This window comes from Mirounga angustirostris, unplaced genomic scaffold (genome assembly GCF_029215605.1).
Source record: "Mirounga angustirostris isolate CCGP_5_RB_7025 unplaced genomic scaffold, mMirAng1.0.hap1 SCAF_15, whole genome shotgun sequence".
NCBI lineage: Eukaryota > Metazoa > Chordata > Mammalia > Carnivora > Phocidae > Mirounga > Mirounga angustirostris.
The window spans coordinates 67524378-67545325 of NW_026991723.1; the positions used below are offsets into that span (position 1 = coordinate 67524378).

General features: G+C 33.7%; 1 protein-coding gene across 5 annotated transcripts in view; it reads left to right on the plus strand.

Annotated features, from left to right (window-relative positions):
• Window positions 1–20948, plus strand: part of FSD1L (fibronectin type III and SPRY domain containing 1 like) — a 65437-nt gene that overhangs the window by 20882 nt on the left and 23607 nt on the right. For all 5 annotated transcript variants that reach the window (XR_006792187.3, XM_045882821.3, XM_045882823.3 and 2 more), the window contains 4 exons: window positions 3025–3126; window positions 11361–11383; window positions 15498–15619; window positions 20205–20414. Coding sequence is in view for 4 of the 5 variants with exons in the window: in XM_045882821.3 (XP_045738777.1) it covers window positions 3025–3126; window positions 11361–11383; window positions 15498–15619; window positions 20205–20414 (457 nt within the window). In the remaining variant the exon portion in view is untranslated. The remainder of the gene's footprint in view (window positions 1–3024; window positions 3127–11360; window positions 11384–15497; window positions 15620–20204; window positions 20415–20948) is intronic.

The following is a 20948-nucleotide window of genomic DNA, read 5'->3' on the forward strand; positions in this document are numbered from 1 at the left end:
ACCCTCTAGTTCCGTCCACATCATTGCAAATGGCAGGGTTTCATTGTTTTTGATGGCTGAGTAATATTCCACATCTTCTTTATCCACTCATCTGTCAATGGACATTTGAGCTCTTTCCATAGTTTGGCTGTTGTGGACATTGATGCTATAAACATTGGGGTGCACGGGCCCCTTCGAATTACTGTGTTCGTACCCTTTGGATAAATACCTAGTAGTGCAATTGCTGGGTCATAGGGTAGTTCTATTTTTAACTTTTTGAGGAACCTCCATACTGTTTTCCAGAGTGGCTGCACCAGTTTGCATTCCCACCAACAGCGTAAGAGGGTTCCCCTTTCTCCACATCTTTGCCAACATCTGTTGTTTGCTGAGTTGTTAGTTTTAGCCATTCTGAGTGGTGTGAGGTGGTATCTCATTGTGGTTTTGATTTGCATTTCCCTGATGCTGAGTGGTGTTGAGCATTTTTTCATATGTCTGTCGGCCATTTGTATGTCTTCTTTGGAGAAATGTCTGTTCATGTCTTCTGCCCATTTCTTGACCATCATTTGTATCTTGGGTGTGAAGTTTGATAAGTTAAGTTCTACTTTCTTAGCAATGTTTAAATATACAGTACAGTAGGGGCACCTGGCTGGCTCAGTTGGTAGAGCATTCAATTCTTGAACTTGGGGTCTTGAGCTCAAGCCCCACAATGGGCCTAGAGCTTACTTTAAAAAATATATACAGTATATTATTAATTCTTTTCACCATGCTGTATATTACATCCCTAGGACTTATTTTATAACTGGAAATTTGTACCTCTTGACCACCATCACCCATTCATCCATATTTTTAAATTTTTTGGTAGTAGCCATCTTAATGGGTGTGAGATGATACTGTTTGGAAGTGGTGACTGCAAAGATGTTAGGACCATTTTCACTTCCTGTATCATCACTTGAGATCTTCGTGTTTTCCAGTGATTCCATTGTTTTCTTTTTTTCCTTTTTTTTTATTGTACATCCAATTATCCTTTATAACTCTTAATACTTGCCTCTCAATGCCACAAAATTTTGGCAATTTTTTTTTTCATAGGAATAGTGATCTAGGGGAGATGAAGAGATACTGAGATGACAGTAGGCTACAAAGTAAGACTGAGTTGTTGAAATACAAGCTTAGTGAACATAACTTCATTGTTGTGTTATGATTCAAAGGAATAGCTAGGATGGTATCAGCCTAATGGTAATTCAAACCATAAAGCTTTTTTGGGATAGTTTAAAAACCAATTATTAAAAAGAATCACAACTTGGCTACCAATGCCATTTCTTTCTTTAGTTGGAGACAGTAGAACATCTCTGTTCTTTTGGGTTCATAAACTTGATAGCATGTTGTTTTCATTAAAATTTTATCACTCTAAATAACTGACAAGTTACTGTCTTTAAATTATATTCCTTTGTACCCTTTTTTTAAACTTTTCCTCTTGACTTGAAAGCAAATTCATAGCATTTTCTTTCTTTTTTTTTTTTTTTTTAAAGATTTTATTTGAGAGAGAGAGAGAGCGTACCTGCAGGGGGAGGGGCAGAGGGAGAGGGAGAAGCAGACTCCCCGCTGAGCAAGGGAGCCCCATATGGGGTCCGATCGCAGGATCCTGAGATCATGACCTGAGCCAAAGGCAGACGCTTAACCAGCTGAGCCACCAGGTGTGCCCATAGCATTTTCTTAGAATAAGATATTTTATCTTAAACTTTGACCTCAGATTGGATTCTTTCACTTTAATAGTTTCTTGAGATATATTGCTTATTTTTTTTGTTATTTTTTACTCTAATATACTACATTAACTTAGTCTCCCCTAGTGATCCTGTGTAGACCATTTGTAGCTACCAGTTTGTTCTCAGTGATTTTGCTTAAACTTTTCATAAAGCTTATACAATTGGGATATTTCAAATGGTGGTTTGTTAATTATTCTTTGGAACTCATAAGAGGAACACTAGGAATAGTAGTATTTTTAGGAAATTGTGGTTAGGTTCTTAGAATAATACATGAAAACCTATCTTAACCCAAAATATGGCAAAATTATTCTCCTTTTCCAGAGATATAACACATTCAGAAACCAATAAAATGAGCCATAGTTTATCCTTAGTGCTGATCTTAAGGGATACCTAAGTAGATTTGAATATGGAATAGGTAGTAGTAAATAGATACTAACATTCTGAAGAAGAACCTTGGGTACATTAAAAAACTTAGAAATAGATCTGTTTCTTTGTTTAAAGGTATCACTAACAATATTTTTGCACGACTGGGCTTAGTTTTAGACCACAGATGATAGAGTGACAGAGAACTGAATAAGAAAGACGACTGGTACATGAAATTAATACATCACTCTAACAGGGCACATCACTGTAACAGTTACCATCTTTTGTTCCTCTTTATTCTTTTTGAAATCTTGGCACTTGCATTTGTGATTCCTATGTTATCCAATTTTGGAAACTATAAATTAGCATTTATGGTAGTATGTATTACTTGAGTAATATGATGAATGGAGTACTAAAATTGTGCTCAACTGTATGTACCTGTAACTTGATTCATAAACTTTAGTTTAAATTGTTAAATATCATCAAGAAACCTAGTCTTCATTTATAGAGGATGTTTTCTGCAGATGGATTATTTTGATATTTTAATTTAAATTGTTGATAGTTAAAAAAAAAAAATTGTTGATGGATTTCTGACAGCCCTGACTGAGAAAAATCTGTAAGTAAATTTGACCTGAACTATTTATAATTGCTTTATTTTGTGTTGTGTTTTTAAATGATGACTGTATCTGTATCTGTATGCAGTTAAGCTATTTTGGACAAATTATGGAAAGATGTTAAATACAATATAAAGGACAGTTAAAATTTGTTACATATATGACTAGTGAATATGTTATTTTAATAGCTCCCTAAAATATTTTTTAAGTTTTTGCTATTAAAATTGTAAGTTCATTATAACAGTATATATTTAAGGTTCTCATGGAAATAGGAAATTTTATTTTAAAGATTTGTTATTGTTTTTTAGAGTCAGCTCAGTCAGTGTAATAATGCCTTGGAGAACTCGGAAGAACTACTAGAATTTGCAACACGGTCACTAGATATAAAGGAACCTGAAGAATTTTCAAAGGTATAAAAAAACCAGCCAAAAAACCTAAACTAACCACTTAAATAGGAGAGCCTTATTTTAAAAAACGATGTTTTCCCTTTCAGTTTTGGATTTATTAAGTCATTTCTAATAAAAAAAGTCTTTGTATTTCTTAAGTAAAATGCTATCTATTCATTTATTACAAAGTGGACACTTGGATGTATGTGTCTTTAGGGTCATGAACAAATTATTTAATTTCTCTTTAATGCTTTATTCAGATGAATCAAGTTATTTTCCTTTTCAGTTACATCCCAATTATTGGTCATTTATTTTAAGAGTACTTGTGTATTTTAGCTGAGTCATACCTTTGTTATAAATGTTTCATGACTAAGGAAAGAAGATTAATATTGCTATTAACATTCTTAAAAATCTAGTTTTATATTCCTTTCCTTCTTTGAGCTGATTGGGAAAACATCACTTGATGCATATGAGCACTGTAACCTAGTGAAGTTTACTATTAAATTTATTATTAAATGTCCCACTGTTTAGTGTAATTGTTTGAATGTTTTATTAAAATATGAAAATATAGGTTCTTATTTGAAGGATATGTTTGGTATGAAGTATAAACAGTAGAATAATAAGACTGGTAATGTTTTAAGCTAAATCCTGGTATTTAAGAGATTCTGAATTCTAGATTCTAATTTTTATTTTAACTAGAGTCATTTTTAAATGATTACCAAATTATCAAATCAAATCTCTATTTGATGTAGAATATATTAAAAAATGGTGTGAGAGAAGTGGCAGCTTGAGCTATATAATTAGGAAAATATATATTGTGTAGTAGTCTTAGCAAGATAAGATATTTGAGTTTGATATTAATTTCTTGGTCTTTGTGGACTATGTAGTGAATTTCATTAGTCTTAGGTGGCTTTATAATCCATTTGTGTTCATCTAATACTTTCATTTCATGATTTTTCTGTGAACTTGAAGGTAGAAAAATCTTCCTTGAGAAGGTAACATTTGGTGGCTTACATCCCTGCATTCTGAAAATGAATTTTAAAAATTGGTGCCTTTTAATGAAATGAACCAAAACAAAAGTTCTTTTGCTACAAATCCGTGAACTAATTAATCCTTGAATTTAGAGGTAGATTGTAAGTAGGTTCATCTTTGCACTTGGTAGGACTTGCTATATATAGGAATTATGAGGAAAATGTATCATACTTTAAGTACTTTAGAATATAGTTATCCATCACCTGTTCAGAGGACTTTTATGGGATAACCTCAAATATCTGGAACATAGCCAAAAAAAACAAAAAGTAAAAAATGTCTTGAATCATCAAAATTAGTGTCATAGAGTTTATGGGCAGGAATTCATTTTCTTTTTTCATGATAGTTTCTCAGAATCTAGTGACTATTATATACATGGTGCTACTAAATTTTTAGTTTTTTCTTTAGTTTCCTTGTCGTTAACAGAGTCCCCTTCTAGTGGAGTGGGGCAGCTGCTAATGACAGGCATAATCATAGCAGCAAGAATTAACTGTTGAGAGCCTGAGAGTGAGGAAGAAGACAGGAAAACCATAAAACATGGACAGAAGTACTCAAAAACAACTTGAATCCAATTGCATTTAAGTAGGGATTGATGCTCGGAAAAACTGTGATCAAGTTTGTTTCTCCCAAGTTTCCCTTTCTATTATTTTCAGACCTCTCCCCTTCCTCTCAAAGGCTACTGTTTTCTCTCTTTCCTTTGTCCTTTCCCACTTTGTTAAAACTTTTTCCCAGCTGATTGTAAATTGTAAAGGTTCTGATAAAATAAATTACATTGTGGTTTAAACATATTTTCTCAGTGTTCCATGTTGCTTCTTATTTTATATTTTTGGTTTTCCAGCATTTTGTAGTACTGCTTAATAGCTTAAACCGTTTGGAAATGTGAAATAAATTGTCAGTGTTACCTACCTAGAAATTGGAGTTTATTGTTCAAGAAAAATGCTTAACTGGGAGTTGTTTACAATTATTTTCTTAGTACATCCACATAGTATCCAAATAATGGTTTGATTCCAAGTCAAAAGCCAAGATCCCTTGTTTTGCCAGGTGCATGGACTATAGGCTTGCCTCAAAGACCAAATTGCTGACAGAATAGGGAAGATGACTTTGAAGATTAATTATTGGAATTTGAAGAATAATTATCTAGTATGTTGTTAGATATTTGGAAAAAGAAATTCTTTTAAGGTGTACTGTTTATGAATATCCCATATTAAAGTGATTAAATCAGATTAATATGAACAGTTCATGGGCACAAAAAAAGCATAGGCTAAAATCCAGTCCATGAGTTTTTTTAGACTTCATTATCTTCAAAAAGAGTACTTTAAATACTGATATTTAAATGATCACGTTGTAGTACCTCAGCATGAGAATTGAATATGAAGCTATGCTGTTTACTAGAATTAGACAATCTGGAAATGAGTAAAAATGGCACAGATGGGAAAGGATTTTGGAACATACTTTCAGTAATTTTTTAAAATTTGGCATTACAAATTGGTTTTATTTTCACTATTTTTTTTAATTGTTAGAAGTTTGGTTGATAGTAAATATATGAAGAAGGATCACCAGCATATGAAATTTGGATCATTTGCTTTATTTCTGGATGGACAAGTAGCCAAAACCCCACCAAACCTGGCTTCTCTGCTAATAACTGGCCTGCAGAGCATTGCTTGGATTGTTTGACAAAATTAGTATTTCTATTCTCCCACCCCTGAATTTAGAACTTGAATTCTACTTAGGAAAAGAGCTGAGTCTGTGGGGCAATTTCCAAGTCACTAAGCATCCACTTCCTCACTGTCTCGCCACACATAACCCAATTGTCAGACTAGAAGGGAGTGAATGGTTACCTGTACATGGAGCCTTCAGTGGAATAAAAAGTACAGAGTGGGGTGAAAGGGGAACAGTGTCTTCTGACTTGATCACAAATGAAAAGGGAGAATGGATTTTGTGTATTTTCCACTTCAGACTCACAGTCACTCGCCACTGGCATATTGTCCAGTCAGTGTCATCCTCTGACCACTGGGAGGGAGGAGCAGACGAGGGGTAGAAGAAGCTCACTATGTTTTCAAGGGAAGAGGTGTTGGCAGAAGTGCTTTCTGTGGGTTGAAGTCAGGAATGCTGAGAGAGGAGAGGACCTTCACTGAAAGCATGCATGTTTCAGTTATGAAGGCAGTTTAAAAACAAATGTAAATATTTGTTAAGAGTAGCCCAGACTAATTTTTCACCTTTATTTCATTTGTGGGTGTTTATGTCTTACAGAAATATAGTTTCCTATTATATAAGTATGCTTAGTCATAGAACAGATGTATGCAGTACTGTATTAAAAGTTTATTTCAAGTTGTTTACTATAGCTTTCTGAAGACTAAAATGATCATAGTTTTTGAAAAGTAGTTCTTTATATTAACAGGTAAATATATAGAAAATATAAAACTTTTAACATATGGAATCAACTGCTTTGCAGTGTTTTTTTGTTTTGTTTTGTTTTTAAAGCTGGTATTTTTGCCAAAAGGAAAATAGCATTTTGAAGCTATCTCTTTTTCACTTTCTCTTACGTCCCTTTCATTTCCCAAGTCATTCCTTAATACAGTATCTTGGGGGTGAGCATAGGATTCTCAATTATGTATTGTAAAAAATACTGGGAAAGTATTGTATGTTTGCCCCTTAGTCATTTTCAGTTTGTCTCAAGGAAACATTACAAAAATTTCTATCCCAAATCTAGTAGGAAAATCTGAAGTATAAAACTATGTGAACATACAGACAAGACTTGAAAAGTTTCTCAGTGTTGTGTGGCATTCAAAGTGTTAGTAGGAACTCTATTGGGCTTAACTGCAAATTAAAATAAAGACAGATTCTGTCAGGCAAATGCCAGTTTTGAAATCTAGTTTTTGCTAGATTCATCATTTTGACAGTGTGAGTGTTTTTTTCTCTGTTGTTATTCAGAAACAGATATACAGTTGGCCCTTAAACAACATGGGGATTATGCGCACTGACCTCCATGTAGTTTAAAATCCGTGTGTGACTTTTGACTCACCCAAAACTTAACTATTCATAGCCTACTTTTGACGAGAAGACTTACCTATAACATAGTCGATTAACGCATATTTTGTGTTATATGTATTATATGCTGCATTCTTACAATAAAGCTAGAGAAAATAAAATATTACTAAGAAAATCATAAGGAAAAGAAAATACATTTACAACACTGTGCTGTAAAAATCCTGGGCATATAAGTAGACCCACGCAGTTCAAACCTGTGTTGTTCAAGGGTCAACTATATTATTTTTCTTGCTTTTTATTAATACTCTGATTTTAACTAACTTTTCCCTTGCGGCCTCTTCATTTCAGCCTATATTTCAGAGAATTAGATTGTTAAAATGCTTAATTTATTTTGGATAAATTTTAAAAGTTGCTGTGTGCAAATAAGATGGCTTAGGATGGACTTTTAGAGTTCAAAGATACTTTAGTGCTCATCACTTTATAGATGAGATAACTGAATCCTAAAAGAGTTAAGTGACTTGCTGGTTAGTGTTGTATGAAACTCAGATCTCTTAAGCCTTGGTCTCATGCTCCATATTTTTTGCTGAGTTTTAGAACTTTTGCTTTGGGGAGAAATTTGGAAATCTCAAATTTTGTTCTTTTTGGGTAAATGATTCATTGAGTACAATACGGAAGATCTAAAACTTCTTTATTTTATTATTATTCCCATTTTAACTATTTAGAAAATACTATTCGGTTAGCTGCTCCACAGTAGAGTTATTTTAGGGTACTTTGCATCTAACATCTTTCTATAAAAGGAGAAAAATCGGGCACTTGGGTGGCTCAGTCGGTTAAGCGTCTGCCTTCAGCTCAGGTCATGATCCCAGGGTCCTGGGATCGAGTTCCGCATCAGGCTCCCTGCTCAGCGGGGAGTCTGCTTCTCCCTCTGCCTGCCGCTCCCCCTGCTTGTGCTCTCTCTGTGTCAAGTAAATAAATATTTAAAAAAAGAAAAGAAAAAAATGACGGTATCAAGAAGAAATATAGAAACAATAAGATCTTAACCTTTAGAGTGCTTGCTAAATTCATGGAAGAAAATAGTTTCTATATCTACTTAGAGGAGATTAAAAACAAGAGAGATTGGGAAAAGATCTGGCTTAAATTCTTTATACTTTATTGGTAATTATGAAGAACCATTTGTGAATACTCCTACTTGTACTCTTATTACAGGAAGTTTGGTCTGAGGTGACAGATTCCTAAAACTGATAAAGGATCAGAATTGTAAGATTTATTTTGAAAACATTTAGAGAGATGGAGGAAGGGAATGAGAGAGGAAGAAGCCATCTCTGAATAAAGAGAAATGAAGTGTTGGCAAACAAGATTTCAGTAGAAGATTGAAATAGAAATAGTGATTAAAATTGAAATTGAAAATAGTGATATTGAGCAGGGTAATATAGCTAATGTTTCTTGAAGGCTTTCAAATAATATACAGTAGCATTACCCCAAAATCTAAAGATTCAACTGAGACCTGTTCATAACTCACTAAGTGGAATTATATAGATGCAAATAAATATGTTAGAGATAGAGCAGTGGTAAATTCTGGAATCATTTGGTACTTGGTAAACAGAGATGTTTAATTGACAAAAACGCATCACTCTTGAAATTGAAACTTAGAGGAATCAAGCAATACAGTAATGTGTATCTTTTGGATAGATTTCTACTTTGGGAGAAGAAATTCCAGAAAAAAATTAAACTATTTTCCAATTTAAGATGTTTCTTAAAATTGGACCCTTTTAGAGAAGTATCTTCAGAATTTGAGACTTTCTACCCTTTTATCATTGCACAAAATAACTTTTTCAACCCCTTCTGCATTTACACAGTGTATATACTGTTAAATTCGAACCTAAATGAAAGAGGAACCGCTGAGTCTTCAGTTTGATCACTTGGGTATGTTTATATATAAATGCACAAGACAACAATTTTTCCAACATTATTTGGCTTTTCATCTGCTCCTTTTCTGGTTTGTCACAAGCAGCCTAGTACATTAAATGATAAGAAAGCTTTACATGCATGTGCACATGTGCACACTTGTACACAGACACACTAAAAAATGGCACCTTACTAAGTTAAGTAATACTAGACACAAAATTGAATCATTATGGTCAGTTTAAAAGACAGTATTGGGGGTGCCTGTCTGGCTCAGTCAGTAGAGCATGTGATTCTTAATCTCAGGGTCATGAGTTTGAGCCCCACATTGGGTGTAGAGATTTTAAAAAATTGTTGTAAGGAAATTAAACATATATAGTGTATAATGTTCTTGAAAGATGAAAGAAAATCTCTGTTAAAAAAAAAAAAAGACAGTTATGGTCTTCATATTGTTGGGTTCTTTGAGAGTGATTGGTAAGTAACATTCTTCTAACCAAGTTCTAAACCAGTTAGGAAATAAGATAAAGCAATAAAGCTGATAAGAGGCCAAATACTAATCAAATGATATTGGAGAATTTAGCTTATATCAGTGGGCAAGTGTTCTAATGTTAATCCTAGAGTTAGTCAAACTTGCCCACTTAGGTGTGGTCAATACAAGGGTACGTCAGCTCTGTGTATGTGTGTGAGAGCCTGTTTCTGTGAAACTTCCTACGTAGAGGGAGAGAACAGAATATATGTTCTCTGTAGACAAGCAAGCTGCCAGAAAGAGGGAAAAATAGCTGAGCTACTTATTTCTCGTTTCTCCTTTCAAATCATAATCAGATTAAGTCCTTTCACCTCACCCAGAGAAATGAAGGAATAGAAGAGGCTAAAGGAGTAATGCTAGTGGCACTTCTCCATAGGTAAAGAAACACCAGGAGCAGAGGAGTTTCCTTTTTCTCTCTCCTGACATTTATATTAAAATCTTTGGTTATAAATCTAGCTGTAATGACAATTTTTAAAAATGAGTGTAATTGACTTTCGTAACATTTCTTATTACTAGTACCAAAGTAGTGTTATGACTTAAGACCCATATTAATGCCACCAAATTGGGTTGTTTGCTGTAGAATGTGGAGCTTGGAAAGGATCTGTAGAAACAGTAAGGACTAAAATTTCTTAATAAAGGAAAGAGAATGATTAGTATACAGGTCTCACAATTGATTATGGTAGTGTTGGAAATGTGTCATATGCTGATCTCCTAAATGTCAGTTCTGGTTTTTTGTGTAGAAAGGTACTCAGATCAGAATATTTTAGGATGGGTATAAAAATGACCAATACCAAATAAGAACAAGATTAGAACTGAAGAAGAGAGGCAATAGAAACATTGTTAAATTTAATAATTATTAATATTACCATGTGCCAAGGTTTATGCTAGGCCTAGGTAGGGTGTAGAGCAAAACAGCCATGTTTTACGTTGGATGCGTTGTTAATTATGGTGGTTAGTTTTGGGGGGAAAAAGCTTTTGTTGAATATATTATATATAAATGTGAAGGGGACAGCGGGTTTTGTGTGTATTTTTCATTGTTTTTCCGTATACTGTACAGCACCAAGTGATAACTATGCCCTTTCCTAAACTTCTGCTAGCATTCTCAAAAAAAAAAAAAGATATCTCATGCCGAGTAGGTTTAAGTTAGCAGCTTCTATGAAGTCATCTCAGGGAAAGACCTTATTGCCAGAAGTATTTCTCTGGTTTCTCCTTGTCTGAATTTTTGTCATTATAACTTTATTCTTTGGGGTAAAGGATTGAAGAACTGCAGCCCAGTTTTATATGTTAGCAGGCAAGCTCTCAAAATGCAAAGTCTTGGCCCAGGGAAGGCATATAGAGAAAACTTGGAACAACCATGATGAAGTGGTGAAAGAGATCATTGAAGAAAAATTGGAGAGCAGATTTAAAATGTATAAGAAAACCATTAGGTTGCATAGAAATGTGTGCCCCGTGAAGGAGATTGATTGTTCTAGTTGAGTGTCAGACTGAATTGGAAGTGGAGGTATATTTTGATGATCTTAAGGTAAGGAAAAATGTGTATAGTCATCTGGAATTAGTTTGAAGTGTTCAATTTTCCTCCTTTTGAGGTGATTTATATGGGGTCTGGATTTTTTTTTTTTTTTAACTATAGTTCTAACATCACATTATGTAAGCTGATGTGAACTGTACAGATTTCCTGTAATTCATGTTTTGGTGACTGTGAACTAATCTATTTCAGGGTTTATATCCTAACTTTTCTTGCATGTCACTGCCATTGAAACTTGCATGAAAAGCACTAACTGCCTTCTTTCTCTTCTCCCTGATTTGCTCCAAGGCTGCCAGACAGATCAAGGATAGGTATGGTATAAAACCTATGTTTTTATATAAGTATCAATATTGAAGTCAGAAATGAAATTCAAGAACAGTTTCTTATTAGACTTTCATTGGTTAAAATGAAAATACCTAATGGCCATGTACAAAAAAAGAAAATCTCGTTTGCATATCTTCTGGAATAAACAATGTATCAGCAAGATTTTTTTAAAAACATAGTTGTGGACAATTATGTACTCCCAAAAGAATTTCATTTCTGGTATAATATAGTTAGTTTTAGTATAGTTCTTAATTAGCTATGAATGGATAAGAGACCCATTTTGGATAATGAAAAAATACGTAGTCCTGGAATGTGTTTTTTTGTTGTTCACAAATTTTATAAGTATGTCTTATTTTCTGAGAAGTCATAGCATTTTTAATAGTCCTTAAGAGCTAAAGCTCCCGTTTGACTGCTCTCCTGTTTAACACCTTTGTATTCTCATTCCATCCTGTTCCTGGTGCCATCTCTTCTGTTTCTCATGCCACTACTGTCTAACGTGTGGGAAGAGAAAATGAAAGAAAATGATGAGACTGTCTTAAAAGGTCTTTCTCATTGGTAGAGCCAGGATTAAGAAAGGTAATTTAGTATTTGCACTAATGAAAACACCAAAGGGCCAGAAGAGCTGCTGGCAGTTCTGGATTGAGTTACCCCAGAGGGGATGGTTTTGATGTTCCTGGCTAATCACTGAGCTTTGACTGTAGTGAGATTATCACTTAAAGTTTCTTCCTTTGAGGATTATGAGATTCTCTGAAAGCCATAGCTCTTCAAAGCACCACTCTGAATCCTAGATTAAATTATTTATTCTTCATCAGGTAATTCACAAAATTATTCATCATAGATTGTGTGAAAACCAGTGTGTCTATTGTTAATTTTGGCTGAAGTCTTCAATTCTGTTTTTCTGATGGTCTTTTGTTTGACTGGAGCCAAGACTCACATGGCACTCATAGCACTCTTAGCACAAAAACTAATTTTTATGCAGTTTTGGTATATTTTATATCAGGAAGTGGTTAAAGACATGGATCATCTTATCAGTCCTAGATGTAGAAAGGTGATTATGAGAGTTTGAAGGTGAGAAGTATTGGCTGTATGAGGAGTGGATGCTAGTAGGTAGGTCAGTTTTTTGGATAAGGTATAATTGGGTTGTTGTCTGCTGGAATTTGCTACATGTAATCCATCTTTCACTGTGGTTAGATTATTCTTCTGTTTAGCCACTTACTCCACTGAGTCTTGCTATGGTCATGGTCTCTGATTTTCTGGATTAGAAGTCATTTCCTAATCAGGCTTTGGCCTATCCAAGGACTTTGCGAGGACCCTTGCAAGATCTTCTCTTGTCCTCTCCTAGGAATCTATATGGTTCTGTGCTTCCAAGAATCCTATCCTTACCCCTGACATCTTTCTCTATCCAGATTTGTTTGTCAGAATTTAATGATGAATTTTCATGGTTGAACACAAAGCTTCAGTGAAGCTTGACTTCTTTGCCTCTTCTAAGCCCATTTCTTGGCTTGATTTCGTCAGTGATAGCAGGAGTCAGGGTTCCTTTTCTCTGTCAGCGCAAACTCCCCCCCCCCAAAAAAAATTATACATTATTTATTTTGGCTACCCATGAAATTTTTACTTACTGACCAAGAACACTTCTGGGTCTTGGCTTAATTTTTTAAACTTGATTTTTAACTTCAAAATGTCCAGGTTTCTCTGATATATATGTATTATATATATATTAATATTAGGTACTCTCTGAGGAAACAGGCTTCTAGAATTCCATAATTGCCATTTATGATATAAAAATAATTTAAATATATAGTTATAGTAAAATAATTTTTACTAAGGGAAGAAAGGATCATTCCCTTATATTGAGGGCAGAAGTGGAATTTTAAGGAGGAGTGTGTAACACCTGAGCAGGGAATCAAATATATAAAAATGAAAGCATCTGTGAGAACTGAATATTTATCATTTGTTGTGATAGAAGTTATGCAGGAAAAACAGTGGGAATGACAGGAAAAACTAAGCAACTACAATGAAAAGATAATAGCAGATCTCTGTAACTTTACAAATCACTGGTATGTATTTACGGATGCTTTTAGTAATGTTGGAAGATGACTAGTTGAGGTTTGTTGTGGACTTACGGTTCTTGAAAGAAAAGGGTCATGAAAGGGTGAGTCAAGTTAGATACTTTGAGGAAATTGAAAGTGTTCATCCATATGTTTTGCAGTTATTTTTTCTTTGTAAAAAGGAAACTAAGGGGGGAAGGATCTTTGTATTCAGCTGTACTATAGGAAATAAACCAAGAAAGTCAAGGTGAATGAAAACATTCCTAACCATATGGATCCTGTAATGTTAGAGAATTATCTATGGATTTTAGGTTGATTTGGGCTTTCAGGCACAATTATCTAAATATTCAGTTTAAAAATAAAAAATTCAGCCTTTTGAAAGATTATAGCATTGTTGTACATCTAAGTTGGTTTATGGAGACTGAAATTTTCATTGACTAGAAAATAAAGGTCATTCTTGTTTTTTAGGTTTTGATAGACCTTTCTAATGCACTTTTGGAGGACATTCTTTTTCTTTGAGGCCACAGTGATTAAAATGAAGTTTTATAGATAAAGTTTCAGATTTAAATTCCCTGAAACACTTTCAGATATTTTTTTCCAACAGTTCTCAACAAACATTTAAATAGGTTTAGAAGTATCCAAGTAGGTTCAAACCCATTCATTGATTCCGTGGTCATTTACTAAGTACCTATCTGAATCTAGCTCTTTAAGAAGTCTTCAAATCGAAAGATACTTGGGACTTTAAAGAACAAAGTAAGACTTAACCTTTGTTCCTAACTATATAATCTGAAATTTAATCATTGAGAACCAACAGCTTAAAGTAATGTGTGTGAAATATTCAGCATTATGCTTGACTTTCAGTGAGTTCACTTCCCCATAAGTTGTATTTCACTATAGCAGGTTCTTCTTGATCAGTAGATCAGCTGTTGTTGACTCGTTGTTATTAATAAAGTGATTACTTTCCTAGTTTTAAAGTGAAATAAAATAACTGAATACAACAACAGCTTGATGTTTTTTATCCCAAAATAACTGAGTATAGCAACAAATTTAATATCTTTCATACCACGTATCCCTGGGTAGATTAGGCAGATCTGAATGACTAAGCCTGGTATTCCCTTTGTTCCTCAGCTCTATTTACTACTCCCAAATTGTGTACTGGCAGGACAACATCCATGAATAGTACTTTTGTATCATTCTTTGACCAAAGATATTAATATCACAAAGATATTTGTGATAACTTCTGGGAATTTACTGTAATATGAAAAATTGAAATTTGAGATAAAATGACAAATTATTTGAATATGAGAATTTCTTTTAATCTCCAGTTTTCATTGACAGAAGAGTTCCCCATACTTTGGGTAAAATGAGGTCTGGTATGGCTTCTTTCTTTTTGGGGGGGGTTCCTTTTGTTGTTTTTTATACCACATTCATCTATTAAATATTTGTTGAACTATTATTTCCATGGCATATGGTTTCAAAAGGCTGTTTCTCCTTGTATCCTTCCATGTAGGTGATGTCGATATATCAGGGTGACACCTACTAGCATGGTATTCAAAATAGTGATTTCACTTCTCTCCTTTCTCATCCATGCGCTATCTTTAGCAGCTACTAGGCTGTACAGTATTTGGTCAGGCTACTTTTACTCTCAATTGAAGATACATGGAGTAGCTGTGACTACTAAGGAGAATATACAGTTCGTTATTTGGCATATGAAAAGGAGTGAGGTTGGCATCAGGAAGTCAGTGAGATTGAGTGTTCAGATACCTATTGGGTCTGTTAATGATGATTTATATGGGATATTTTCTCTTGTGATATTTTTGTGTGTAATTTTATAAAACTGCCTGAAGGAAAGTTGCTTTGTCTAAATTTAAAAACATTTTACAGTTTAGTTAATTTTCAAAAGACTAAGAACAAATTTCTTTTTAGCTTTGTTACCTTTGTTATAGTTTCTGAAATCACTAAAGTGAAATGACTTCTGTCTTTTCATTTATAAATTAAATACGGTATACTCCCCATTCTTTTATTTTTAAAAGTATGTTTGTGTTTACCGTAGAGTAACAATGGCTTCAGCCTTTCGCCTTTCTTTGAAACCAAAGGTCAGTGACAACATGACTCATTTAATGGTGGATTTTTCTCAGGAAAGACAGATGCTGCAAACTTTGAAGTTTTTGCCAGGTAAGTATATACATATATTAACATATAAAGTGTTTTTGTTTTTGTTTTTGTAATGAACTTTGAAATGTAAATACTGAGAAGTATAGTGTGGGTTTTTTTCTTCATTCAGCTAAGGAATAATTAAATTGGCTAGTCTTTAGTTTTAGAGAATTATTTTACTGGTAGTAAAAATTACATTTTGAGAATCCCATTAAAGGGATATCTTTTATTATTAGTTTTGCGGAGAGAAGCAATATGTCATGATGGTTAACAGTGGGTTTTGGGGCCAGACTTGGACTTGAATCCTGGCTGCCAGTTACTTGCTGTGAACCTTGAACAAATTATTTAACTTTGTTTCATTTTCTTCATCTTTAAAATGTGATGTTACTCTTCAACGGTTTGTATAAGGATTAAATGAATTGAAACCTCTAAGTCACTTGAAAATAGTACTTGGCACATACTTTACACTCAGTGCATGTTAGTTGCTGTCATTACTAGTATAGTTGTGGTTGTTGACTCAGATGGACTTTTATTTCCAGTAATAATATGTTAATATTGGTTTATTAGAGTATTAGTATGAGGATATTCCAGTAGCCAAAACCATTTGAAATTGAGTCCCAAATTATTTTCCACGTGTGTGAGAGAGCCAACTAAGTACCTTTTGTTGGTATTTTCTTTTTAGCTAACATGAAGTAATGGTCTTAGGTTGATAGCTAAAACAGTTTGGACATGGTGATTTGAGGGATCAGGTGCTTTTTTACTTATTTACAGGTGCTTTTTACTTACAGGTTCTAGTTAAAACTGGCTTTAACTTTTGGAGGTTAGCTGTTTTTCAATAGAGAATGTTGTTCAAATGAAACCATTCTCTGAATATTTGGTCAGGGACTTTAAAGTATGATTGTAAAGACAGGTTAGTAGTCATGAAACTATAATGGAACTAATGAGGGTAGTATAAGTGAAGTATTAACTTGTGTGGTACAGGTCAGAAGTTCTAGAGGAGTTTATGGAAGGAAAAGATGAGAGAAGGAACCATAGGTGTAGATTAGAGGAAGAAGGTATACTTGTCAGTGGATATCTACCTATAAATTGGCCTTTCGGAATTACTATTATATTGTAGTTCACATTACTTCTAAATTCAGAAGGAGAGTCAGGAGTGGTGGATTGTGAATATACACATGAGTATTATTATTTTGATTAAAAAAAAAAACTAAAAAGCAATCTTCTCACCATTACTTTCTTTCTCTTGGATTTTCTGTGATGGCTTAATAGACCAAGGCCATGTTTATTATATAGTCAAGTAGATTGCATGCACAGTTAGGATTTCTTCTTTTGGGAAACTGTTAAGACATTCTAAAGCAATGAGGTATAATAAAAACAAATCCTTTTGTGGAGGACTTTCGTCTGAAAGGAAAAATATAATAGGTTGTGAAAATTTATGAAAGATGAACTCCTATCACTAATTTTTTATTCTGCTATAGCATAAGAATTTTCCATAAGACGGAGTCAGATTAACTTAGAAAAATGAGTACCTTTATCCTTTAATAATCCATTCCATAAACACCACAAAAATCAAAACTCTGCACTGTATTATGTATAGTAACAGGAGTTGTAGACTTAACTTGAGTCTGAAAGATGGAAGTGATGATGATGGATGGTAATAACTACAGTCATTTTCTTCTACTCTAAGCTATTTTTTATACATTGAAACTTAAGAATTTATATCCTTCTCCTCTCTGAGCTTCTACAGCTGAGAAGAGAAACATGTCTGTGGCAAGGTTGATGTCACTTGTCCTTTCACATTCACATGCGGAGAATGTCAAATTCTTGAGCCAGTTTCCACACTATTGCCAGTTAAGTGTTACTTTATGGAAATTGCTTTCCATTCTCATTTTCAAAGAGAGTTCTGCATTCCTAAGTAATATTTTATGTTACAAGTGTACCACCTTTCCATCTTCCCCTGAAGTTCTCTCCCTCATTTGATGAACACTTCTCTTACTTCTGTATAGAATCTTGGGTGAACTTTCCACATATTAGACCCAAGTAAACCTTAATTTGATATACCAGTCTTAAATTATCTAAATTTTCTTTCTCCTCTCAACTATCACCACTTTCTTGGATTTTTTTTTTTTTTTCATTTTTACCTTAGTTACCACTTCAGCAGTTTGTTCTGTTTTGCGGACCATTATTCATAAGAAAGAAGTATCTACTTTCCAGTATATTCTTACAGGAATGGCAGCTGAATTAAGAGGTAGACAGTGGAGTGTTAGCTGGGCCTGCTTACAAATTAAATGATTCTTGTTTTCTCTTAGCCTCTTGGAACTTTAAGTACTGGTTTTTGACTCAGCAAAATTATGAAATTGCTACATGCCATACGCCTTTACATTTCCTCACATGTAGGCAGTGCAGAGCATATTAAGTTCATAAATGCCTGTGGTTTATCCCCTTGGCAATGAATAGTAATCTGTATCACTTACGTTTCAATAATAGAGATTAATTGTCCCATTTTTCTCCCTTCCTCCTTTTGTTACTAGTTAGGCTTGAAGATGTAAAATTTACATCAAATTCTTTTCATCTTGTTTTTTTTTTTTTTTAAAGAGCTTGGTGGAGCCTGATGCTAGGCTATGGGGCTTGAACTCATGACTCTGAGATCAAGACCAGGGCTGAGATTAAGAGTCAGACGCTTAGCTTACTGAGCCACACAGGCGCACCAACGACTCATCTTGGTCTTGATTATTTTATCTAAGATGTAAAATACTTGGTTTACTTTATTATTTGTTAAGTTCCACATTGGTTTGCATTTTAACTTCTGTATATAATTCTTTTGTTGTCATCGTTTTTAAAAATTAATACTTTGTGGGGTGCCTTGATTCTCGATTTCGGCTCAGGTCAGATTTCAGTGTCCTGAGATCGAGCCCCCGCATCAGGCTCTGCACCAGGCATGGAGTCTGCTTGAGATTCTCTCTCTCCTTTTCTCTCTGCTCCTCCCCACTGTGTGCGCACGTGCACACACACACACACACACAAACATGCTCTCTTTCTCTCAAAATAAATAAATCTTAAAAAAATTAATACTTTGTTTTTTAGAACAGGTTTAGGTTTATGGAAAATTGAGTAGATTGTACAGAGACTTACCATATATCCCTTCTCCCCCAAATACAATTTACCCTATCATTAAATTCTTGCATTAGTGTGGCACATTTGTTGTAATTGATGAACCAATATTGATACATTATTATTAACTGAAGCTCTTAGTTTACATTAGGGTTCATTTTTTGTGTTATACAGTGCTTTGGGTTTTGACAAATGTATTATATCACATATCCACCATGACATCATACAGAATAGTTTCACTGCTCTAAAATTCCCCTCTACTCTGCCTGTACATCCCTTGTATCCTGCAGCCTTGCTATAATGGCTTGTTAGTTCCAGGAATTTTTTTTTTTCCTTGATTCTTCAGATTTTCTACATTGACATTGATGCCATCAGTGAGCAAAGGAGCTTTTATTTCTTCCTTCCTAATCTGTATACCTTTTACTTCCTTTTCTCATCTTATTGCATTTAGCTAGAACTTCCATGGAGTACAGTGTTGAATACGAGTGGTGAAGGGAGACTTGCCTTAGAAGAAAAGTATCTAGTTTCTCAATATTAAGTATAATGTTAACGGTAGCTTTTTTGCAAATGTTCTTTATCAAGTAAAGTTCTTCTGTGTTTTGGTTCGCTGAGTTTTTGTCATGAGTGTCAAATATTTTTTCTCTGTTGATAAGATCATGTGATTTTTCTTCTAATGTGATCGATTACATTAATTGATTTAGAATGTTAAACCAGCCCTGTATACTTGGAATAAGTCTTTTAAAAACTCTTTTTAGTGACAGAATGTTTAACTACAATATCTGCAGTTTCACACATTTTAGACACATCTATGTCACTGGAGGACCATGTTCTTCAATTAAGTCTCTTGTTTTGCAAATGGAACATCTGTTGATGTTGAGGAGCTATGGAAAATCTCTTCTATGGAAAAGAAATGAATTACTGTTCATAGATGTTAGTTATGGCTCATTTACCCTGGTTAATTTTAATGACTCATAGAACTCTTTGCAGAAACATCTAAAAATCCTAAAGTATTTTTGGGGGTATGGGGAGTTCATTTTTGTTTAGTGATGAGAAATTACAATTCTTTTATAAATAAGATTTTAAAAATACATTGAAACTATCTTAAATTACTTTAATCATTGGATTCAAAGCAAAGTTTTCTATTTTGTTTTCAGTGATTTAATATATATTCTACAGCTGTTTGAAGTAGCAGATTAAGAAGTATGTGTTTAGAAATAACAAGTTATTCTTGATTCTTTATCTTTGGCATGTTTGAATTGCTTTTTGCCAACTAGGATTTTAATAAACTTTGAATAAGTCTATAAAAAAACTTGAAACATGAACTTTTAAGTGGAACTTTGAAAAATAGTTATTTTGCATTTATTAGGTTACCCTTTCTCTTAGCCTCATTCAGTTGTACCATTCAAAAGCAACATGAAAAGCAGTTTGAATGACAAACATAAATATTGGATTATTACTATAATAAATGAAATGAACCTTTTTTTTTTTTCTTCAGTCCCTAAAGCTCCAGAGATAGATCCAGTAGAGTGTTTGGTGGCTGACAATTCTGTAACAGTAGCTTGGAGAATGCCAGAAGAAGATAATAAGATTGATCATTTTATACTGGAACATCGGAAAACTAATTTTGATGGACTTCCACGTGTAAAGGATGAACGATGCTGGGAAGTAATCGATAATATTAAGGGTACCGAGTATACACTATCAGGTAAAAGGACTGCATTTCATGAATCTCATTCTCAGAAAGTAAATGTAATTGTGAAAAATATTTTGAGTTACTTTAAAAGATTAAGTTTCTTTAGCCACACTGACTTTCCCTATAATTCATTATAGAAGTAAGTTTCTCTTAAAATATCAGGAAAACTTTCATTTTAATTACTTCTGGATATTTGTAATCTGGTAAAACAATGTATGTAAAACAAACATGAAGGGGTGTTCTGGAAACAATATTTCAGAATAACATTTGATTTTAACCTTGGTTTTCTAAGAATAAAAAATCTGTCAATTTTCTTGGTGTACATACTACCCTACATTTTAGTGGTACCATGAATACTTTTGCTTTTACCTTTTTATGATTACCTTCACAGTAATACTTAAGGGCCGTGACTTGGTATTAGAAATTTGTGTTAGCCTTTTAAAAGTCTTTAAAAAGGTATTTACACACACACACAAAAGGTATTTCCACATATAGGGGACTTTGGGTATTTGAAATGGACAGATGTTTCCAGAGTTCTTCAACACT